General features: G+C 53.3%; 7 protein-coding genes across 7 annotated transcripts; 4 read left to right on the top strand and 3 right to left on the bottom strand.

Annotated features, from left to right (window-relative positions):
- Window positions 1-29: 29 nt before the first annotated feature.
- PV07_02779 (uncharacterized protein) lies at window positions 30-4,387 on the top strand. The gene is made up of 6 exons (XM_016389412.1): window positions 30-326; window positions 380-438; window positions 504-2,483; window positions 2,539-2,782; window positions 2,830-2,938; window positions 2,986-4,387. Exons 1-6 carry the CDS (start codon window positions 287-289, stop codon window positions 3,173-3,175), a joined length of 2,622 nt encoding a protein of 873 aa, XP_016251314.1. The 5' UTR covers window positions 30-286; the 3' UTR covers window positions 3,176-4,387.
- A 258-nt stretch (window positions 4,388-4,645) lies between these two features.
- PV07_02778 (uncharacterized protein) lies at window positions 4,646-5,840 on the bottom strand (the record flags this gene model as incomplete). The annotated part of the gene is made up of 2 exons (XM_016389411.1): window positions 4,646-5,691; window positions 5,819-5,840. The coding sequence occupies 2 exons, from the start codon at window positions 5,838-5,840 to the stop codon at window positions 4,646-4,648; spliced, it is 1,068 nt and encodes a 355-aa protein (XP_016251313.1).
- A 503-nt stretch (window positions 5,841-6,343) lies between these two features.
- PV07_02777 (uncharacterized protein) lies at window positions 6,344-10,011 on the bottom strand. The gene is made up of 3 exons (XM_016389410.1): window positions 9,623-10,011; window positions 9,475-9,572; window positions 6,344-9,150 (listed from the first exon to the last, which is right to left on the bottom strand). Exons 1-3 carry the CDS (start codon window positions 9,773-9,775, stop codon window positions 6,777-6,779), a joined length of 2,625 nt encoding a protein of 874 aa, XP_016251312.1. The 5' UTR covers window positions 9,776-10,011; the 3' UTR covers window positions 6,344-6,776.
- A 105-nt stretch (window positions 10,012-10,116) lies between these two features.
- On the top strand, window positions 10,117-12,681 carry PV07_02776 (uncharacterized protein). The gene is made up of 2 exons (XM_016389409.1): window positions 10,117-11,459; window positions 11,511-12,681. Exons 1-2 carry the CDS (start codon window positions 10,376-10,378, stop codon window positions 12,149-12,151), a joined length of 1,725 nt encoding a protein of 574 aa, XP_016251311.1. The 5' UTR covers window positions 10,117-10,375; the 3' UTR covers window positions 12,152-12,681.
- A 703-nt stretch (window positions 12,682-13,384) lies between these two features.
- Window positions 13,385-16,758, top strand: PV07_02775 (uncharacterized protein). Its single transcript, XM_016389408.1, has 4 exons — window positions 13,385-14,738; window positions 14,792-15,139; window positions 15,189-15,739; window positions 15,798-16,758. The coding sequence occupies exons 1-4, from the start codon at window positions 13,859-13,861 to the stop codon at window positions 16,023-16,025; spliced, it is 2,007 nt and encodes a 668-aa protein (XP_016251310.1). The 5' UTR covers window positions 13,385-13,858; the 3' UTR covers window positions 16,026-16,758.
- Window positions 16,759-17,731: 973 nt separating this feature from the next.
- On the bottom strand, window positions 17,732-18,792 carry PV07_02774 (uncharacterized protein; the record flags this gene model as incomplete). The annotated part of the gene is made up of 2 exons (XM_016389407.1): window positions 17,732-17,812; window positions 18,058-18,792. 2 exons carry the CDS (start codon window positions 18,790-18,792, stop codon window positions 17,732-17,734), a joined length of 816 nt encoding a protein of 271 aa, XP_016251309.1.
- A 1,114-nt stretch (window positions 18,793-19,906) lies between these two features.
- On the top strand, window positions 19,907-23,278 carry PV07_02773 (uncharacterized protein). Its single transcript, XM_016389406.1, has one exon. The coding sequence runs from the start codon at window positions 20,249-20,251 to the stop codon at window positions 23,168-23,170; it is 2,922 nt and encodes a 973-aa protein (XP_016251308.1). The 5' UTR covers window positions 19,907-20,248; the 3' UTR covers window positions 23,171-23,278.
- Window positions 23,279-23,403: the final 125 nt, after the last annotated feature.

The raw sequence follows: 23,403 nt of genomic DNA, 5'->3' as shown, positions 1-23,403 counted from the left end.
CAAATCCATCCCACTTGCAGTTGCCCTCAGCAAAATACACACCAAACCCGCAGCCCTGCACACACTCACAAACCGCCTTCTCCTTCTCTCCCATCTTGACCCGTTCCCTCGCCGTCCACCTCGCCAACATTCTCTGCCGCCCTACAGGTCGTTCTCTCCTTGAATTCCAGGCCTGTGTCATTCCTCATTTTTGACATCATCTTCGCCTGCTATCCAAATTAGACCCCTACAAAATCCGTGTTTTGTCCTCCTTCTCCCTCCCAGACCGCTGCTCGGTCCAGCCATCATGGACGTCAGAGCGGTCTTAGAGAACACCTTCTCTCCCGGTAAGACTGTCTTATACATCCCACACCTCCGGCATCGCACTGATCCCTCCTAGATGCCACGATCCGTGGCGGTGCTGAAGACCAGCTCAGACAAGCCCGCGAGGGAAATTTTGTATGTCCATCCACTCCCGCACCAGAGACGTCAAAAACTCAACTAACCAACGGCTGCAAACATAGTCCGAATATCTTTCCATCCTCTCACGAGAGCTCGCCAATGATCAAGCCAGTCCTGCCGTCCGACAGGCCGCCGGCCTGGCTTTGAAGAACGCCTTCTCGTACCGTGACGTGACCAGATTAAGAGAGGTACAGGCGAGATGGTTGCAAGGAGTCGACCCCCAAATCAAAGCTCAGGTCAAGGAACTGGCTGTCAAAACCCTCACCTCTACACCTCAAGCCGCCAATTCGGCCGCCCAGCTGATTGCGACCATTGCCGCAATTGAATTACCACGCAACGAGTGGCCTGATTTGCTGCCTGCGCTCGTTCACAATGTCGGTGCTGGTGACGACAAACTCAAGCAATCCAGTCTCACCACCATCGGTTTCATTTGCGAATCGGACGATGTCGAGCTTAGAGAGTCACTAGTTGGATATTCCAACGCGATATTGACCGCCGTTGTTCAAGGTGCGCGGAAAGAGGAGGAGAACCACGATGTCCGACTCTCGGCCCTGTCGGCACTCAGTGATGCCACCGAGTTCATCCGCAGCAATTTTGAGAACGAAGGCGAGAGGAACTACATCATGCAAGTCGTTTGCGAGGCTACCCAATCCCCCGACACCCGAGTCCAAGCCGCCGCCTTTGGTTGCCTGAACCGCATCATGGGCATCTACTATGACAAGATGAGATTTTATATGGAAAAGGCCTTGTTCGGTTTGACCATCGCCGGTATGAAGAATGACGAAGAGGATGTGGCCAAACTGGCCATTGAATTCTGGTGCACCGTCTGCGAAGAGGAAATTAGCATTGAAGATGACAACCAACAGGCACAACAAGAAGGATCAACCGAACTGCGACCGTACTTCAACTTTGCCAGGGTCGCTGCACGTGAGGTTGTCCCAGTTCTACTTCAGTTGATGACCAAGGTCTCCGAGGATGATGCCGATGATGAATACAACGTCGCTCGCGCCGCCTACCAATGTCTCCAACTCTATGCGCAGACAATCGGTGGTGACTTGGTCCCAGTGGTTCTTCAGTTTGTCGAGGCAAATCTACGCAGCGAAGACTGGACTAAGAGAGACGCTGCAGTCTCGTCGTTTGGAGCAATCATGGACGGTCCTGACATTAAGACCTTGGATCCTCTTGTCAAACAAGCGCTTCCGGTCTTGATCGGGATGATGCAAGATCCAGTTGTCCAAGTGCAAGACTCTGCGGCATTTGCCCTGAGCAGGATCTGCGATTATTGCTCCGACTGTATCGACCCGTCAACACATTTGCAACCCCTTATGTCCGCCCTTTTTGCTGGCCTTATGAGCAATCCCAAGATTGCCGCATCCTGCTGCTTGGCTCTCCTCAATCTGACCGAGCGATTTGTCGGTGAGGACGGCGCATCGTCAAACCCACTGACGCCGCATTTCCAAGATAGTGTGACTTCTCTGCTTGCGGTGACGGAGAAAGAAGGTGGGAACAATCAGCTTCGCACGGCTGCATATGAAGTGCTTGGTGGGTTCGTGACAAATGCCGCTCATGACAGCTTGCAGATCGTCGCGGAACTGTCCAACGTCATTATCCAGCGACTAGAGAGCACAATTCCCATGCAGAAGCAGATTGTCAGTATTGACGACAAGATCACTCTGGAGGAATTGCAAGTCAGCCTTAGCAGCGTTCTGCTTGCCATTGTTCAGAGACTCGAGCAGAATATTGGACCCCAGGCCGACCGGATCATGCAAATTAATTTGGAGCTTCTCAACGTCACGGGTAACACGAGCGTCCCCGAAGTCATTTTCCAGATTGTCAGTGGATTGGCGAATGCATTGGCAGGCGACTTCCTTAAGTATACGGACTCATTCGTTCCATATCTCTACAATGCGCTAGGCAACCAGGAAGCGCCGGATATGTGTTCGTTGGCTATTGGGCTTGTCAGCGACATCGTTCGTGCCCTGGAGGACAAGGCACGGCCGTACTGCGATACATTTATGAATTACCTGCTCAATGACCTTAGGGTTTGTCTTCCCCCTCACCCTTCAGTCATTTTCATGGACTAACAACAATCTGCAGTCTGACAAACTCTCCAACGCGCTGAAACCGCCGATCTTGGAGACCTTTGGTGACATCGCCACTAGCATTGGTGTGCATTTCGAGACCTATGTCACGGTGGTTGCCGGTGTCCTCCAGCAAGCAAACAATGTGTCCGTTGCGAACGACGTCTCCTTCGATATGCTGGACTACATCGTCTCTCTCCGATCAGGTATTGCCGACGCATGGTCCGGCCTGATTCTGGCTTTCAAAGGCACCGAGAAAGGTACGACGGCTCCCTGTGCACATGTTTTGACGCTAACATCGTGACAGCACCCCTTCTCCAAAATTATGTGCAACCCATCTTTGAATTTTTGCAGACCGTTTCTCAGGATATGAATCATAACGAGGGTCTGCTCAGAGCCTGCATGGGTATTATTGCGTAAGTGTTTACCTAGGCTGCTCCTTGCTCCTTCTAACAATTTCCAGTGATCTCAGCGAGACCTTCCCAGACGGATCCCTTTCGGATTATTATCGACAAGAATGGGTCACCAAGATTATCAAAGAAACTCGAACAGCTCGCGACTTCTCGCCGCGGACGATCAACGCAGCACGTTGGGCCAGAGAGCAAGTCAAACGACAGACTCAACATCAAGGTACCATCATGAATGCCTCATGAACTTGATGTCGAGAATATCTTATCCCCAACACCATTATCCACCTCCCCGGCACCACTACCGCCACCCCGAATTACCCTTGCCCGTTCGCACCCCAGCACCAGCCCCAGCACAGCACATTGAATCCCCCTGTCAGAGCGCTGATCACCGTTATGTGAAGGTCATTTCTCATCGCAAGCCAGTACAATGGTGGGACGACTGGAAATCGATGGCGAACATGACCCTTTGCAAAACGGAGAGAATGGTCGCGTGGACAAGCGTCAACAGTCTGAAGACCCCCGAAATCGTCTCCACCTCCTACAGCCGATCCTAAACGCTTCAGCCTTTTCGTGGCTCGATCTCGACTTGAACGCTCTGAATGTACCACCCGCATTGGGTTCGTCAAGCCCAGGCCCGTCGCAAGGTGCTCCTCTCGGTTTGCAGTCACGCCTGGCGTGCTTAGATCGCTATCATGTCGGATCAATGTCCACTGATGGTATTTCCAGTTACGACTGCACTGAAGCTCGAAACAGAAAAGGCAATGGAAATCTGATTCCGCTCGGTCACAACTGCGATGGAGACGTCGATTGACCTTAAGCACCAAGCCTTCTGCAGCCGACGGTCCACCGAAAGGGAAACGCCGGTATGGCAAAGGCACCTGCAAACGATAGATTTTCTGCGGTTTCGGTTCACGCATGGAAAGACAGAGAAGAGTTCAGACGTAGGACAGGATGGTTAGATCTGGAGATCGTTCGGAACAGATACACAAGACAGCCCCATGATACCCCCTTGAGCCCCCAATTTCCCTCCCTCGCTTCTTCCCTCCCTTCCCCTTCTTCGCGCCGCTTTCCCTTTACGTTCCGGCGCCGGTTTTCTGCTGGATTGTGGGTTGGAACCCCACAGCTCTGTGCTGCCAGGCTCACTGAGAGTGCTGGCTTGAGCGATTGTTTGCTCGGCCTGTATCGTCATATCAAATTGAGGTACCGACATCCTCCTGAGACACCTAGCCTCTGATGTGGTGACCTTCCGGGCTCCGCTTGGTGGTCACGATCGAAGTCCAAGTGGCGGTTACTCAGGTATAGAGCTAGGTAGCACTTCAATTCAGATGGCATAAATTAGGTCTGTCTTGAGCCTTCGGGACCAGTCTGGCAGACATGATAACGGTGCGTCGAGATGGGCTGTCGACGATGACCTTGACTGACCACATAGGGAGTAGAAATGCAATCTGAATGGTCGGGTCGTAGGACCTGAGGATGGAGTTTCAGCCATCGCCTGGCCATGTCAGCCCCCAGAGAGCCGTAGTACTGAAGCGAACAGAACAGCAAGATGTTCCCCATTCGTAGCACTCAGTCTCTCTACTTCTTTACATTCGGCCTTCAGCGCTTTCCCCGTTACGCCTCGCGTTTAAAGATCCACCGATCTATGTGGATTTTTGGCACCATACCCATCCCTCGTGCTTCCAACATGACTGGTCCCTGCTCATACATGATCTTTCACGTGCCCCCAGCCTGTGGCGCGGCCGACTGCCTCTTTGCGAACCTCTCCCTCGCGCCCTTCCACCAGAGGCCGTCGGTGAGATCGAGGCTCTGCTCGATGAGGAACCGCTGGCTCTCGTCGGCGTACTCGACGGGCTTGCGGTAAAACAGCCGGTCGACGACGCACTCGACGCTCTGGCCCGTCTTGACCACGCCGTCGACGCCCTCGGACCGGCCGTCCTGCTCGACCCGGCCGGCCTCGGAGATCAGCTCGGCGTAGGCGCGCACCATGGTGCTCACGGGCGTGATCCACTCCGGGGGCCACTGCGCCGTCACGTCGGACGGGGTCATGCCCGTGTCCACGTACGCCGGGTTGATGCAGTTCACGGCGACGTTCTCCGTCGCGTACAGCACCGGCCCGACCGACCGGGTCAGCGCCAGCACGGCGTGCTTGGTCGCGCAGTACTCGGGCGCCACGGGGAAGGGGTACAGCCCCGCGCACGACGACGTGATGACGAACTTGGGGTTGTATCCTGCTGCCGCGGCGGCGGCTGCGGATGGTGACAGCAGCGATGACGGGTTGAGGGTCTTGGTGGGCTTCTCGACGCCGTTTGGTGGTGGTGATGATGCGGAGGAGGAGGATCCGGCCAGCAGCGCCTTTGCGGTGCGCCGGGCATAGTGGACGAACAGCTTGAGCCCGTAGAAGACGCCGATCTGGTTGACCTGGGTGCACAGCATGGGCGGCGGGAGGGGCTCGTCGGCGTCGAAGTCGGGCGCGTCCGGGTTCGCCAGCGCGATGTGCTCCCTCTCGGCCGTGCCCGCGTTGGCCGCGAAGAAGTCGATGCGTCCGCTCCCCGGGCCCGTCCAGGCGAACGCCTGCCTGAACAGCGCGGCCTGCGAGTCCCACGACCCGACGTCCGTGGCGACGAACAGGTGCCGCGCCGGATCCAGCCCGTCTGCGATGGCCGTGTACGCCTCGCCGCGGATGTCTGCGATCACCACGCGCCAGTCCGGCTGCGAGAGCAGGTGCCGCACCAGCCCGAACCCGATCCCGCCGCAGCCACCTGGGGAGAGAAAGGGTCAGTGAGTTAAGGGAACTGTTGTGGGCGAGGAAAGGGGAGGGGGGGGAAGGGGGGGGGGAGGTTGTGGGAGAGGAAAAGGAGAAAGGGAGGGGCAAAGAAAGGTACCTACCTGTCACTATCGCCGTCTTCATATTTGCTGCTGCCTTGTTCCCTGCTGTTCGTCTTCTATGAGGCTGAATGGAGATCACAAAGGTGGAGGGTCAGCGACGAGGATGCTGGAAGTAAGTAGTTGGCCAACAGCAAGCAAGGCACTCCTTCTAAAACTACCCCCCAGAGAACTGAGACGTAATACCCAGTGTATATAGTCAAGCAAAAGGGCTGGATGATTCACGGTAACAGACGAAATAAAAGACGGCGTCGTGTCAGAGAGCTCACGCGCCGTCGGTCGTCGTGCATAAACAGGCACTGGTTTTTATGTATACTACCTAGGCAGGTATCCATGCTGACGCTGTTGACTGGTACAAACAGCACATAATACCGAGGGTGTTTGCAAAAGGCCCATTCAGTGTTCGGTATTCGCTCTGCATAAGGGATTCGGTGTGTCTTGGTCCTGACTCCTGACACAGAATCGTCGAGTCGTAACCCCAGAAAGGATCCATTCCCGCCCATCTCCAGCAGACCTTTTCCTTTTGGGGGGGGGGGGGGGGGTGGCTATCGCCGTACGTTGCTTCGTGCTTGTGTGTGTGTGGTTCCCCGCAGAAGTACGTTTTGTCATCTGGGGGGTTGTGGTCTGAACCCAATGATATGCCATGGGCAAGGAGATTTCGAGATCCACTGCTGGATGGGGGAGACTGCATCTCAACCCCCCGTTCACGCTTGTGCCTGCTGCATCGGGCCAGTCCAGATATAACGGACGACCTGGCATGTAGAGTGTGCTATGACTTTCCAACAAGGTGTTTGCGGTGGATGCTAGCACAGCAGAGTCACTTGCTTGTCTTTGCGCCCCCGATTGCTCGTCATTGTGTTGTTACTCAAACACCACGGGAGTGGATACTCTCCTTCCATGGACTGGTCGAGCCCCGTGGCGTCTGGAGGAACTCGGTGGCCGACCATATCTAGAACAGCAATCAGACTCCGACCTTGGTGCGCTGGTCGTGGACGGCCCAGAGAGGCGCGATGGTTTCCACGGCCCTCTCCACGACGGCTTTGATGCGATCCCGCAGCACGGTATTAGCGCATTCCACGTCGAGATTCTCCAGCCATAGTCTTGCCACATGTTTGTCGAATCGGATCTCCAGTCCCGGCACGGGAATCCCTGCCGCCGCCAGCCTCGCGCGCTCTGCTGCCTCAGCACGTTCGAAATCGGCCTCCTCATCTGATTCATCCGGCTCCTCCGCGTCCTCGCCCTCGTCCTCGTCCTCCTTTTTCACTCCTTCGGCCCCGGACACGAGGGCTTTGCGGTCTGGTGGTGGGTAGGCTGTGCGCGGTTTGTCTATGGGCGTGATGTTCTCACCGAACTGTTCTTCAAGAAACATGCACAGTCTCGAGAACCGATCTTGCGGGGAGAGCTTGGTGAGTTCGTTGGTCAGCGTCTCGACGCCGTTGTCATGCTCGTGGCCGTGGTGTGAATGGGCTGCCTTGCGCGACGAGTATTTGACGGCTGCCGGACTGCTTTCCACTGTCATCAGCACCGCCATCACTGCATCTGCGATGCCATCGTTCATGGTGTTGCCCTCCCATTCGAGTTCGATCTGTTTCTCTCGTCCCGACCACTTGACAGTGACACACCCCATGATGAGGAATGTGCGCGGCGGCTCCGCGACGATTTCCTCGTCGGCCTCTTCTTCGGCCTTGATTCCGTTTTCTCCATTTCTCTCGTCAGTCTCCGCCTTGACAGCGTGTCCGTTTGGTTCGGTTTTGATGTGACCAACCTCCTCAATGCTGCCAAAGGTGCCTTCGAGAGCCCATTTGATGAGTTCCACCCCAGCGGCAGCAAGGGTAATATGTTGTCGGCACAAAATAGTGGTTGTCGTGAGGCCGGCGTATTCGCGAAGATCTTCCGGCGCCATCAAGCTGAGTTTGAAGCCGTTCTGTACCAGCACTCCACTGATCACTCTCGTGTCATCAGATTCGGCGGATGATGGAGGAGGTATCTGCGCCAGCTTTCCGACGACTTTGGCCACTTTATCCTTCCTGAAGGCGATCTTGATCTCCGCACCGTTTTCTGGGCTGTATACTTTTGTTTGGTGTGCGTTTGGGTTGCTCGTCAACCGGCGGGAATTCAGATCCAGCAGTCTCGACCTCAGTCGTGCCGCTTGAGAACGTTCGCCGTGGACTAGAATAACGTGGGGTGCAGCGACTTGCTCAATGAATTCTACGTTCTCAACTCCTGTAACGTGGGCTGCGAACTGGAATTCCTCCACCGAACACCGTCGAGGTATCATGACTGCGGCATCATCATCTTTGTTTCTGCGACCCATGGTGTGGCCCAGACCGGTGTTTCCACCGCTCATGATGGCGGGAATCATCTCTGGTTCCGAGAGAATAGTCCGGCCCATGGTTCCTTCGACATTATAACCAGTCATTATGACTCCGTTGCGTTGATCTGGTGCCCATCTCTCCAGCAAAATGCGAGACATGCCCGATTGCATCATGCCGGGCGAAGCCAACATTACACATCCTCCCACGTCGTCAAACCGGTCTAGATTTCGCAGGCTTCGCACAAAGCGGAAGTCCCAGGGGCCGGCACTGACACCTTTGGCATTGCCAGCGGCTTCAGCCTCGGCCATTCTCTCTCGAAAGATGCGTTTGATGTTGTCATTCATCGCGTTAATATACGTCTGGTACACAACCATGCATTTTCGTGCCGTGTTGCCGGTATAATAAATCGGAAACTTTTGAAGTTCCGGGTGCCGCTGCCAGTAGTCCTCGAGGATGAGCAGCAGTTCTTGTGCTCGACCCAGAGCAAATACTGGCATCAAAACTTTCCCACCACGGCCCAAGATGTTGGAAACAGACTTTAGAAGAGCAGTTTCCCGCTCGGCGCGCGGAGGCGCGTTCGAGATGCCAAATGTGGATTCTGTGATGAGGACATCGATCTTTCCTACACTGGCAGAGCTTGGAACCTCGGCAGCCACAAGGTGTCGGTCCTGCTCTCGAGAGTAGTCCCCGGTGAAGAAGATATTGAGTCCAGCGATGTTGATCAAAAACATGGCAGCTCCAAGGACGTGTCCGGCCGGATACGGTGTGATGCGGACGCCCGAAACCGTATGTGTTGTGTAGAAGTCGATCGTCTCGATTTGAGGTAGAGTGGAGATGTGGTCAGCTTCGGTATAAAGCGAGGTTCTCTGATCGGAGGTTGATGTGGTATTGCTCACTCGGACCGAGTCCTGGATAAGCCATTTGTAGATTGCTTTGGTTGGATGCGTCATGAAGACTCGTCCTTTGAAGTCGGTTTTGGCGAGCACGTAAGGCAGTGCAGCCGCATGATCCAGATGGAAACTGCACGGAGTTACAGTTAGCTATCAATTCCAAGTAGTCTGGGTCGAGTTCCCCTTGGGAATTGAGCAATCGAGGGCAGAACCGACTGGGCTGAGGCTAAAAAGGAGCAGAAAAGGCAGGAACAAGGATCTCAGGTGAATAAGATTGTATTGGTGTCTGCCTATAGGTATAAGTTGTCATTGAGCATGACCGTCGAATCCAGCTGCTTCCAAACATGCTGCACCTTATGAAGGTAGAACACCAAGATCCCATTTGTTCTCTTGCTCAACTTGCTCAACTTGATTCTCTAAAGCAACGCGACCAGAAAAAGAGAGGTTCACCTACTGGCTGATTAACAAGATGTCCACGGTGCTCAGATCAAAGTCGTCAAAATAGGGCATAGCAGACATGCCTTCTCGACCTGTATGCATGCCGGCATCGAGCTACCACTTGTCAGACTCTGTTTGATCCAATTATGTCTTAGATGCCTCACCATGACAGTCTTGCCCTTGTATTGTAGGATATGACATGATCGGCCGACCTCTTGACATCCACCTAACCCAATAAACACAAGCTCATCTGAAGGGTCTACTGGTTCATCGTCTTCAACGGCGGTCATGGCCGCAGCTTTTCTTTTTGTAGCCATCCTTCTCACTGATATTGTCGGAGACGGGGTCGGAAACGTGAGAGATGGGGGAAAGGGTGGGAGAGGACGAGACGTCCAGACGCAGATGAAGCCCCTAAATCAGGACATGCGTCGCGTCACCAAATCAGTTTCTTAACATGATGTGTGCTGTCTCCCATTCAATATGAGAAGCGCGCGACTCGATAGACAACCGCAGTTCAGCGAAATTTCTGACGGACAAGAGACCAAGGTTATTGACACTGGTGAGAAGAGTGAAGTTCCGAGTTGGGGATGATGAAAGAAACAAGCACAGCACGTGACTGAATTGCGGCCTTGGATCCTGGGTCGCTTGTAGGCAGCCCTTACCCGCAGTTTTACACTTCCACCATCATCGCATCACTCAACCACACCACTTACTCTTACAATTCTAATTCCGACACGTTCCTCTTGCGTATCGGCAAACCCTTGGATGTCAGCAAAGTGGAATCAGGCATGCTTGGCACAAGAAGGAAGCCGAGCGTGAGTCGACGCTCACTCGGAATCCAGGGCCAGGTTCAAAGAGACAGAGACACGGACAGAGACAGACGCTGAGGCGGAACTGAAGGCACATCCTCAATCACCATGGCTCACTCGCCGCCTGCGCCATCGCGACCTCCACTCCCTCAGACACAAACGTCATTTTCGCGCAACTTCAGTTCTGCAAATGGCAGACCCAGCCCGCTTGGTCCTCAGTCACCTCCGTTGGCGATGAACTACTCCTCGCCTTCGCCTCAAGCATTCTCGCCTCAGCAATATTTTCAACCGCCGGCTGCTAAGAGACCCAGACTGTCTCCTGATGTCCAGTCCCCTTCTGCCGCTCAAAGCTTTCCTCCAACCCCAACGGCGCTGCCAACCACTCCGATCGGAAATGCCCCCTTGAATGGATCAGCCGCAGCCGCCCCTGCGCAAGGGTTGATGCCTCCTCCCCAACGTCCGCCCGACAAAGCAGAAGATCGGAACTATGAGGATATTTTAGTTGGAACTGGAATCAATATTGAAGAAGAGGCTAGGATGCTCGTTCAGAATGACTACTTTGGCAGTTCAACTCCCAAAACAGCCACTTCTGGCAGCTTTGAGTATCAAAACAATTCCTTTCCGGCTCCCGTGTCTAGTGGAGGCGCAACAACCTCACAACAGGAACAAACAGAGGGTCTCACTCAGGAATATCAGCCGTCAGAGGAAGAGATGAAAGAGAGAAACGAAGCCCGGGCCGACTGGGAAGCGTCTAGGTACAGCCAGTATCCGCTGTGGGACATGTTTTTGTTGGGCGGCGCGCTCAATGAAAAGATTCGAAATATCAGTATCACTGAACATTTGGTTGATCCGCAGTCTGGGGTACTAGTTAATACTCAAAAACATATGCCCCCGCCCACGGTGCGAGTCAACGGACTGGAAGGCGCCTCTCGTATTATCGACAAGGGGCAAGCTATTCTCGACACTGGGCAGAAGGGCGAGCGCCTTTCGGATATCATGAAGGTCATCAGTTTGGCAACACGAGCTCGAATGACCGGTTTACTGAGCGCATCTTCGAGACTTGCAAAGGAGCGCCGGCAGCACTCTACAGGAAAGGTACCGGAGGAGTGGCAGGATATAGCAGTTCAAGGGAAGCCAGCAACCGATGTCCCTGACGGAGCAGCCAGCCCAGCAGGTAGCTCCAGCTTAAAGCGTGAGATTTTCAATTTGCCGCCCCTCTTCTCTGACGCTGACTTGTGACTAGGTACGCATTCCCAAGCAGGTAGTGACTCTTCATTTCGCCATGACCAAGTTTCAGGTCCTATGCGTCTTATATCGACGTTTGAAAAGGTTTCACAGGCAGAAAAGGCAGCAGAAGAAGCACGCCGACAAAAGAGAGCGAAACGAAAGGTCACCAAACGAGACGAACCAGGCGCAACGGTGACCGGGACTGATGCGACGCTCGAGCCCGCCACTGTTGCCAATTTGGACACGGAGAAAAAGACGACGAAGAAAGAGAGGAAGCTAGCAGAGAGCAAGTTTTCCGAACAGCAACAACACAAGTCGGCCAACGAAGCAGCACGAATGGCTGTAGCGGGTCTATTTGGCAGTCGCTTGGGCGGCAAGAAATCCAGAACTTACGATTGGATGAATGCTGGTAAAGCAGGAGCAAGTCCTGCGGCGACTCCAGGCCGACCGCCAGCGTCTGGCGCACCGTCGACACCTGGGACACCGGCCCCTGATCGAACCCGAACAGCTCCAAAGGAAAAGCAGTTCGGCCAATGGGACGAAGACAAGGACTCTAAGATCCAGGCTCGAGATGTGTTGCTCGTGTTAGAGGGTGACGGGCGCGCCTCACGTTCCTATGTGAGAGGGCTTAGCCTTCCGGAGAAAACTGATTCTTGATATGTGCATTTCTAGATTTTGCAAGCATTGCCTCGGGGAGAGATTTTGCGGCGCGCCTTTCATCGGCGAAGTGACAGGGCAAGCCTACTGTAAGATAATGGGACTTTCATAAAAAAACAAAACAGAACCGAAAACGAAAACGAAAAGGCAGCCCAATTGAGGTTACCAGAGAGCTGAACCTAAGCAGCGAGCCGGGACAGCACGAGAATGACAGTGGTGGCTGCATTGGCATGAAAGGAGATCAACATATCTGGCTTCTATCTTCAGCAACGTCGGCTTTGGTTCACGTCAGGCTGAGTTGAGTTTGAATTGTCCAATCTAGACTAGTGGAATGCGGACTATCGTATCGTGGCAGGCCGGGGGGCAAATCAAGCCATTGGCTTTGTTCGGCGAAAGAGTTCGTTGCTTCATCCACGCACCACGCGTCCATTCGGGTCTTGTCGCATGTCGTGATCGCCGTGGCACGGCAACTTGAGGTGGCGGAAACTTGTCATCCCTCCTATTTTTCCCCGACACCGGATGTGAGGAGGGAGAGTGCGTGCTGAGCCCAACTGATCAGTCGTCTGCCCTTTCTAGGCCTTTGTGAGACAGGATCGCAGGATACCAGAAATTGTCACGGTGCCGCAAGAGACGATTAGACGATTGCCGTGGTGTGACGAGGAGGCGTTATTGGGGAAGCCCCCCGGATGCACTGAGGGTCGCCTACCTATTCGCCGCACAACTTTTAGGAGGCCACTGGAGGCCTCATAAGCGACGGACGGCTAGTAGTAGGTAAAGGCGCGTGGAGGGACACTTGGGGCCACTGCTCACCAATCCCGGGGGCGAGTGAAAAATAGACGCCAGTGATAAAGAGCGGTGGCTTTGACCAGTGGCAGTACCTAGTATGTAGGTATGTACCGAGTGCTGTGTAGTGAATGCCAGGAGGAAGAGAACATGCCTGGATTCCTGATGATTGCACCAGGTACTCAGGGACTCGTAGAATGATACCCGGGCGTGGAAGGGACTAGCTAGTGCATCCTGCGGCGGTCGTGGGCGGTGTTCTGGTTAAGATCACAGCCTAGTGAGCCCTGGAGCCGGCGTTGGGGCAGGACAGTAGTGGTGGTGCCATTCACCCGTGGGCAGCCATGATTCGACCGGCTAACTAGACGCAGTTCTCCATGTCGATGCCCAGAAACAGAATTGAACCCTTTCCTGCTCGCCCTGTAACCTGAAGTGCGCTACGACTGGCGTGGCTAATGGCAAACTGGATCGCTGGGCACCCGTCAAAGTGCAAACCTCACTTCACCTCAGTCTACATCATCGCCGTCCTCCACCACCTTGTCCTTTCTCAACCTGACCGGCATCAATTTTATTCTTCGTCATTTACTCCAGTCTCTTCTTCTTCGTACCTCCCTATTGTCCCTTTGAACGCAACGACCATGAGCGTGGATCTGCTGCTGTAGGCGTTTCCCGCCTGAAGTTGTGCGTCTCCACGTTTTCACCCGATCCTCGAACTCCGCCTCGACAACGACCTTCTGACGTTCGTCCTTCCTCCTGTGGCTCTATCTCATCGTCTGCCATCGAACTCTACCCTTTTCTCGCCGCCTCAGTGAATTTTGAGACCGTCCACACGACCATTGACCCCTCCAGACTCTCGCATGTTGCTCTTTGCAGTTGGTGATATCTGGGTTGTCGAGCCACTCCCACAAAAACCCGGCCTGGAACGCCATGTCTACACCCTCGATAGCAACCACCCTTTTACCTGCTCACCATAGCCAGTATGGTTATGCTCATCAAAATCTATACTCACCGAGTACCCGCCCGTACCCCACTACCAACGCATTACCTGCACCCCAACGGCTGAACACTTCGTTCCATTCCTACCCGGGCACCGCTCAATACCACCGACCTCAGGAATCCCCAGCAATCTCCTACAGGGGGCCGTCAAACGTTTCTACAATGCCTCCATCCCAATCGACCTCCACCCTATCCGACGCTCACCTCAGAAGACAACCGGACTGGAATGAATTTTACAAGAATGGAGTCCCAAAAGAAATCATTGTCATCGACGACGACAGCCCTGAGCCGCAAGGGCCAGGAGATGCTTCAAAAAGGCAGCAGAGAGATGATGCAGGGGGTTACAGTTCGAATGCAGGCCGAAAAAGAAAAGTTGACGACGGCTACGAGATCGAATACACAGACAGCCCGACATATTCGACGCACCCGACTAAATTTGGTGCATCATCGTCGTCTGCCTCTTATCATTCTGGTGACCGAACCACTTCCCTCCAGACCGTCACTGCGCCAACCTCACTCGAATCCTATGGCAGCAACACTGCTAGCAACAGTTATGAAGATGTCAGAGTAGGACAAAAGCGGAAGAGAATAACATCCCAAAAAGAGACTCGGGCACAAGCAGCAAAGAGGAAACAACAAGAATCCGCATCAGACGCTTTTGCAGACTACATTCCCCCAACCAAACCTTTACGAAAAGCCCAGGAAGTTCACGTACCGGTAATACGTGATACAGAAAAGCATAAAAATCTGAAGGTGGATGACGATGATGGGCATTACATCGTCACTCCTGGCACGAAACTTGCTGATCGATGTGAGTATCATCATTTCCAAATGATATCGAATCTTTCTGACAAATTTTAATAGACGAGATTATCAAACTGCTTGGGCAGGGCACTTTTGGCAAAGTGGTTGAGGCGTTCGATTCCAGAAAGAAGACAAGATGCGCTGTGAAAATTATTCGATCTGTGCAGAAGTACCGCGATGCTTCTCGTATCGAGCTGCGTGTTCTTACTACACTTGGTTTGAACGACAGAACCAATCGCAACAAGTGCATCCATCTGCGCGACTCATTCGACTTCCGGAACCACATCTGCATAGTCACAGACCTTCTGGGACAGAGCGTGTTCGATTTCCTCAAAGGAAATGGCTTTGTACCCTTCCCAAGTTCGCAAATCCAGAGCTTTGCGCGTCAACTATTCACCAGTGTGGCCTGTGAGTCAAACACTCTTCCTTGTCAGAGATCAATGCTAACCTTGCACAGTCCTGCACGATCTGAACCTCATCCACACAGATCTCAAACCTGAAAACATACTGCTGGTTCACAACGCCTACCAGACCTTTACGTACAACCGTTCGATACCTTCATCGTCTCATACAACGTCAAGAACTGCTCGACAACGCCGTGTCCTTCTGGACAGTGAGATTCGTTTAATAGACTTTGGCTCAGCCACCTTCGATGACGAATATCATTCCTCCGTGGTATCGACCAGGCATTACAGAGCACCCGAAATCATTCTGCAACTGGGCTGGAGTTTCCCCTGCGACATTTGGAGCATAGGATGCATCATTGTGGAATTTTTCACAGGTGACGCATTGTTCCAAACGCACGATAATCTCGAGCATTTGGCCATGATGGAAGCAGTATGTAATGGCAAGATCGATGCCAAACTGGTCAAGCAAGTATGCTCGGGAGGTCGTGGAGCCAACGCAAACTCCGCCGCCAAGTTCTTCAACAGAGGAAAGCTGGAATACCCTAACAATGAAACGTCAAAGGCCTCTAGGAAATATGTCAAGGCGATGAAGCATCTTCATGTACGTTGGGGCTTCTTATGTCTGCTTTCAAATATGTTGATACTGACATTCTATACAGGAATTCATACCAGCCACGAGCCCTTTCAACAGGCACCTTCTCGATCTGCTGAGGAAGATTTTCGTATATGACCCGAAAAATCGGATCACGGCAAAAGAAGCCCTCAAACATCCTTGGTTCAAAGAAACCCTTGTTGACGACGGTACCGAAGCAATTCGGATACGTGAAGAACGCGCTATTCAGACTGGAGCCGGCCCAGATCCGAAACGACCGCGAATGAATCAATAACAAACGCCGGCAGGCCACGCATTACCTCCAGAAAGATGATCGTGTTAATGATGACGCTGCGGAAAGGCTGAGACTTCCGTGTCATGACATGGCCCAACGCCGTGGCCTGATGCTACATGTGTCGGATTCGAGACTGAGGACGATAATAATGATTGATTGATCGGATTTGGAAACTTAACAACGCAACTCCATACTGGGAGCTGCCGTTGCGTCTCATCAGAGAGCGTAAGAACGCTTCGTCGGAATGCCTACGCCCATTCGGGATGGAAAACCCGCTCAACAGGCTCTCGACAAGTGCTCTTTGTCCAAATCAACCCTGTAGGAGAACTGTGGCCGAATGTTTTACGTTTGCTTGAAGGAACGAGAATGGGGATCACAGTGCATCCCAATGGTCAATCGGTGCCTCCAGACGGCCCGTGTCCTTTTCCAGGCCTGGAACGGAGTGAGAGGAACGAGAACCAAATGCAGAGGACAAATTTTTGAGGGAAATACGACGAGGGCTAGACATGGGCATGATTGTTAGCCTTGCTTTTACATAGCGATAGTGGCGGTGTGTTGCTCACTGATAGCGAATATCTTTCCTGCTCCCCGGCAGAGTCAAGGACATATGGACAGTAGACCGGAAGATGAAAAGTTATGGTCAGAAACCAAAAACCGCTCCCTTTCGTTGTCGTCGCTACTTGATGATATCCTTTGCTTCCGGCACCTACGTAGCTACACAGGGGCGCCTCAGCCTTGAGAAACTTGATGTAATTATGTGTGCAGCACACGAGGTTCCGGCTACCAAATTGGCAAGGGGAATGTATTGATGGCATATTGCCTTGCCAGATTGGTTCGCAGCAGAGAGAATACTCGTAGCAAAGGAGTCGTATCGGATCACCCTCCGAGTACGGGGCACATACGAGTGGAGGCCGGTAGACCTCTGTATCTCCTGAACCCCCATTCAGTCGACATGATGAAGATTCTGTTTCAGCAAGCAGTAGGGAACCCCTCGGACGCGTGGCTCCCTACCAACCACTCCACGCCATCGATCTCGCTGTCCATTGGAGACCTCCTCCAGTCGATTCGTCTGGTCTGGGGGTCTGGGAGCAAGCAGGTCTCGTTTCGTCGCCAAACCTCACGTTTCGCCTTGAATAGTGGCCCATGGAGAGAGACAAAGACCTTTATTTCAGCAAAGGTACGTGTACTCCCTTGGTGACTGCCGAGGGTGTGTTATCTCTCAGGGAGGTGGAAGGTTCGAAAATGATTGGGGATACGGAGTTGACGTCGCAATATTTGAATAACGATGGTTGTTGCCGTACAGAGCGAGTGTCCCATATCCTCCGGAATGTCTGGCCATGGACGACTGTGAACATTGATACTGGTATGGGTAGGGACATAGAAGGGAAGGTTGAGGTTGAGAAGGATAACTTCTCTGCGCGTGTGTGTTCCAAACGCTACCATCTGAGCGGGGTCTCGGGGGATATTCGATCTGAATTCGTGGGTATAAGTTGGAATCAGCCGAGAATGTCTGATACTGTTGTCCCTGCATTCCAGGTGCCGCAATCACTTGCTGAGCAGACTGCTCATATATGCGCTTGGATTGATTGTCCGTAACATGAGTCTGCGATTCAGGCCAGTTCCATGTCTGCAACCTGAATGTCGCGGGAGAATCGAGCGGTGATAGTATCGGATGAGCTGGCTGAGCGGATGACGAACCCTGAAGATCACACGACGGTGTCGGAGGTGATGGCTGGCCCTGCAGTCTTCGCGAGATAGATGTAAGGGCAGTCGTTTGACTGTGCTTGCTAGAGGTGGAGTACGAGCTGCTTGCCCGTAGGGCTAGAAAATCTGACGGGAAAGACCGGGCAGATGCTGTCTCGTCTTGGTGATGCGGACTCGCTATGCTTGTGCGCCATTTTGTGACTGTAGAGCTGTGTGAAGGAAATCTCGACGAAGGCGACGAGCACAGCTGCCTCCTATCTTTCTGAATAGAGTTAGTGACGTGATGTCCACTGGCGGCTGCATCGCTTCCCAGTCTATTCGAGCGCACAGTGGATGGGCGCGGAGACGAGACCTGGCGCGGATCTTGATGGTTATTTTCAGTATTCTGCTGTGGAGCGATGATTTTCGCATGCTTGGACGGCCCTGAAGAGGCTGCTGACATGCGGCGAGAGGAAGGTGGGCGCTGTGATTCTCGGTCAACTTCTTCAGATTGAGCAGCGGCGGTTTTCTGGCTCTTTGTCGTCCTTACTGACGGAGCCTTCGAGCGCTGAGGGGAAGGCGCAGTTTCTTGAGCTTGACAACCAGTTCTGGGTTGATCAGATCTGGCATGGGACCTCACGTTGCTTACCCTGTCGGAATGGGTTGCAGAGTGTGCCGGAGAAATGACTGGGTTGTTTGAGCCCTGGTTTCCCCCAGATTCTCGAGCTTCTGCTCCATTGTTCTCTGTTGCTTTCTCGATATCTGCAGATTCAACAGCTGTGGGATCCTGTACATCTTCAACTTCTTCTTCAGCCTCCCCTGCATGCGGTTCTTCTTCGTCTATGACCTCCTCCTTTGCTGGTTCATTCTCGACTACCTCTCGATCACCACCAGACGTGTTGGCAGCGACAGCTTCGATATCTATTTGAGTTAGTAGTGTGGCACATGCGCGGTCTCGTCTGCTCCTGCGAATAGCTTCGACTCGCATGTACTCGTCGTGCATGCACAGCCTGGCCAGGCCAAACCAAGCGCTTGAACGACTGTCGCCACCAGTCCAGCGAGGTCGTGGGATTTGCCTCGTCATCTTCTCGGAGATCGGTCTAGTGCTTCGACTCCGGTGGCCGATCAGCAGAAAAGTGAACTTGTTGCATTAAGAGGCGGAAGAGTGCAGGTTATAAGGCATAGCTGCTCCAATCTTTCACCTACCAATTGGCTTATGGAGTCACTCGGGTCTGAGATGACACCAGCCCCTCAATGCATGACTCCTTATGGCACTTAGGCATGAATAAGTGCCCTGGCATATTACTATTGTAGTCAATGCCAGCGTAGTTGGAGATCAATGACTGGTGCAGGAATGAGTTAATGAAGGTCATGTTGCACTTGCCGTGGGAAGTTTGCTGTTTCGACTGAATGCCACGAGCATATATCATGGTGAAACAGTGGTGATTGAGTCTATGCATGACAAGAATGGGGCTCAGTCACTGTTCGACCGGCGTCTCCGAGTGTCTCGGTGCTTGGGGCATTGCGAGTGAGTGCACAAACGAAGAAGAGTTACAAAGGCGTCTGGCGCAGCGGGAAACAAGCTTTTAATTAGAATTTAGGGCCCGCGGGCGCAATCGGTGACTAAGCTGCCCAGCGGCTTGGCATCTGACGTGGGAAGGAAGGAGCCACAGAGCCCAGAGCAAGAGAAGAGAGGACGCCAAATCTTGGTTTGGTGGCAGTACTCCGTACCGAGCAGTGAACACGAGTATACCCCATCTACTCGGTACATACCTACCTAAGCCAACTTGTAGGTATTTGGGCAGATCTCTCCTTTGCCGTAGAACCCTTTCTACAAGCACTATGAAGTCACTGCAAAGGTGCCCCCCAAGTGGTGGCTGACGGCGAGTCGTACAAACGCCTGCTGTTTCCTTGTTTCCAATCCATACGAGGTTGATCCGCTCCTTCCCGCCGAGGCATCCATCTGCTTCAGATAGAAAATCCGTCTACGCAGCTCGAGCCACTCTTTCAAAAGTCCATCATCCTCATCCCTACTGCGCAAGATCCATTCTTACTCCCTTAATCCTCCCTTTATCCCACCTGCTGCTCGCTTAACAAAGGCTTGTTGTCCCACCTGCTCGGCTACAAGGCCCGGATCTCGACCTACTAGTAGTCAGACCTCCGCGGCTTCGTCCTGCAACCCAAGCGTTTTAGCCAGTCTCCGACCCTACGGTTCCTCTCTCTCCCCATTGGAGCAATCCTTGCCTGACCCGGCCGGCTTCCATCATCTTACCCAGCTCAGCAGCCCAGCCTCAGCTCGATCCCAAATCTTCCTCGGTCAGCCCTCAGAAAAACCGCATGTGGTTGTCGCTAAAAATCCCCCGACAATAATAAGCACTGTATCCCAGCTCAGAATTGGCCATCCTACGCGGGTCACCAGCATTATATTACCCAAACTTCCCCTCCTCGTACCACAACGCAAACCAGAGTCGAGGAGCTTCAATCCCTCCGAACTAACCAACCCACTTTCAGCTTACATGTCTTCATGAATCCGCCGCCCAATGATGGAATCAGCCCGGGCTCCTGGGACCGCCGACCTCGCTTCCGCTCACGGCCCGGACGAAGAATGGTCCCCTTTAACAGATGGCTTCGGAGGTTTTGTTGACATTGGAACTCTTTCTGGTGGCTATGGCCAAGCACCTCGACTTGAGACCCAACATCTGTATGACGATGATTTGATCGGTGTCAGTATGAGTCGGGTTCAGACCCACATGAGATCTCCAGAGACTCCTGTAGCCGAAAAGGCCAGAGCTCTCAATCTGCCCGTCGAGTACTTCCACCGAATAATGGCACTTGCTGAAGAACCTGACAACGACAATGACACCGACGAAGCAGACGACACCCAGCCTAGTACGCCGCACGCTAGCCCGAGGCCACCTGCACTCGACCAGGACAATGCCGAACGATCCGCCTCTCCCGGTAGAACAGAGACGAGAAGCTCCTCACACGATTCGCTCTCCCCAAACCAGCAGGGCCAATACTACAGCCATCCCGTCGATGAACCAAGTCTCCCCTGTGATAGGACGTACTCATACCAGACTTCGAATGCAGAAGATGCGGATCAACCTGCAAGGCCACCTTGGGAGTACCAGTTCCCACCGCACCCGGTCCGGAAACCACCTGCGCCGCCTGAACAAACTCGGCGTTCTGAGAACGATGTTTCACACATTGACAGCTTTGAAGAAGGCCCCCCGTCACCGCAACTTCACAGATCGTCCATCACCAAGAACCTTTTAGCTGGGGCTGGAAGTGAGCGAAGGCGCAGTCTGTCGTCAGCTCCGACGAATTTACTGTCCAATTTGCGGAAACTGTTACCAGATCTTCCGTCTGGACATTTCAACAGGAGTTCCATCTCTCTTTTTTTACCAACCAGCAACGGAAACTCTGGGCAGCAGAGTCCCATCGGCGGGCAGACGACACCAACCAATAGGTCATTTCGATGGTCTCTTCGCGAACCACCTCAAAGGCGGAGTACTGGGGACTCATCTCGCAACATGCAACCGGGTCCTGTACCAACGCACGACCTTGTCGCTGTGTCGCGGAGTCAGATGGACGGCAACGTGGAATCGCTGCTCTCACCGACCAGTCCGGCATCCAACGGCAGCCGGGCACGTTCCAACTCTGAAGGATCTCTTTACATAAGAAGAAGAGTTTCTGGTGTGTCGGCGTACGACGACATTAGCGCTTTTGCCCACGTTACTGATATGGCAAATTCGCGATTCAAAGCCATAACAGACAGTTTCCAGAATTCGACCCTGAAATTGCCTCGGCTGCCCGCACTTCGACAAGTAGCGAAGCGACGCACTTCGCCCGACCAACTGAATGGAGAGATACCTCGAGGAATCGACGAAAGTAGTGGCGATGGACGAGGACAGACTTACCAGGACGCCTCGGTCAAGAAGATACGGAATGCAGCGAAGGGTGTCGAGGTTGAAACTCCGCAGCAGCGAGCACATCCAATACTGTCACATGCTCTGTCACAGACCACCGGCGACGTGGTTATTTTGGGTGGTTACAGAGGATCGATTTTGAGATCAGCACAGCCTCCTCATCGACAAGTCTGGGTTCCCATCAAAGTTGGACTGAACATGCGTAAGGTCGATCTTGAAGTTGGTTTGACGCGCGAGGATGAAGAGCGCATGGAACAGACCATCATCCCATCTGGCATTCTTTCGCATATTGGCCCAATCGACATTTGTCGAAGGTTGCTCAAACATATGAAGAAATGCCCGAATACCCGTGAGAACAAACTCAGAGTCCACGACTGGGGCTATGATTGGCGACTATCTCCGGATCTTCTCAGTGGAAAGTTGATCAAGTTTCTGGAATCGCTGGAGTGCAATCATCCGGAGACGCCTCACGAGAGTCGAGGTGCCACCGTTATCGCACATAGTCTAGGAGGGCTCATTACACGGCATGCGGTCAACCAACGGCCCGATCTATTTGCGGGTGTGGTCTACGCCGGCGTGCCACAGCATTGTGTCAACATTTTGGGGCCTTTGCGGAACGGGGACGACGTCCTGCTCAGTTCCAGAGTCCTCACAGCCCAAGTCAATTTCACGCTTCGAACCAGCTACGCCCTTCTTCCAGAAGACGGTCGCTGCTTCATCCAGAAGCACACCAACAAGCGGTACGATCTGGACTTCTTCGATCCGCACGTCTGGGACGAATACCACCTGTCTCCCTGCATCAACCCTCCCATACCACGCAGCCTCCGAGAGAAAGACGAACGTAGGAAGAGTATTATCGGAGCTCTTTCCGAAAGCATTTCGGGGTCCGGCAAACGTACTTCGTGGTTTGGAAGTCAAGGTCCCCAGGGGCAATCCTTGCAACAAACGGATACGAGAGAAGTTCTGGAAGAAGCACACCAGCAGGCGGTCGACAAGGCCCTGGAAGCAGGACAAGACATGGAAGGCAATGCAGAAGGAATGGTTGGACCGTCAATGAAACAATCTCATCACCGAGCCAGCATCGCGACTGCTGTAACGATTCCGAGGGACCTTGCAGAGGACTATCTGGATCGCACGCTGGCGGAGGTGTCGGTCTTTAAAAAGCAGCTGAAATTCAATGCTAGCCACCAGGAAAACAATCTTTACCCTCCCCACGCGTTTATCTTTGGCAAGACGGTGCCCACCGTGTACGGGGCCAGGGTCGCCAATAAGGAGGCGATAAAGTACACGGATGCGTTTGATGATCTGGCGTTTGCCGCTGGAGACGGGGTAGTGCTAGCAAGTGCGGCACAGCTACCAGAAGGCTATCGTTGTGTCAAGGGGGGCAGAGTGGAGAGTGATCGGGGACATGTGGGAATCATGGGCGATCTTGAAGGGATGGGGCGGTGTCTGGAGGCAGTGGTCAATGCCAGGGCTAAGGGCGTTGGTCTAGGAAAATCATATGCTCGTCACGCCGGGGACTCGAGCGATTAATGAATTGACGACTACGATGAAGGTGGTGGCCTGTGGATTTTGGATAAGCGATACCTAGCGAGTCTGTTTACTTGTACAGCTTCATATCTTGACAAACCTGCGATTTGCGTATTTCAGGAGGCTCCCCGCCAGCTCAACGAGATTGCTCATCTGACTAGGAGCAATGACGAACCAAGGCTTTCCATCGAGGACTACGTGGCTCATGACATTTTTCAAAGGTCTTTCATTGCGTG

Source organism: Cladophialophora immunda (assembly GCF_000835495.1).
Source record: "Cladophialophora immunda strain CBS 83496 unplaced genomic scaffold supercont1.2, whole genome shotgun sequence".
NCBI classification, from domain to species: domain Eukaryota; kingdom Fungi; phylum Ascomycota; class Eurotiomycetes; order Chaetothyriales; family Herpotrichiellaceae; genus Cladophialophora; species Cladophialophora immunda.
Note: the sequence above shows the minus strand (reverse complement) of the source record. Positions and strands in the feature narration are given on the sequence as shown.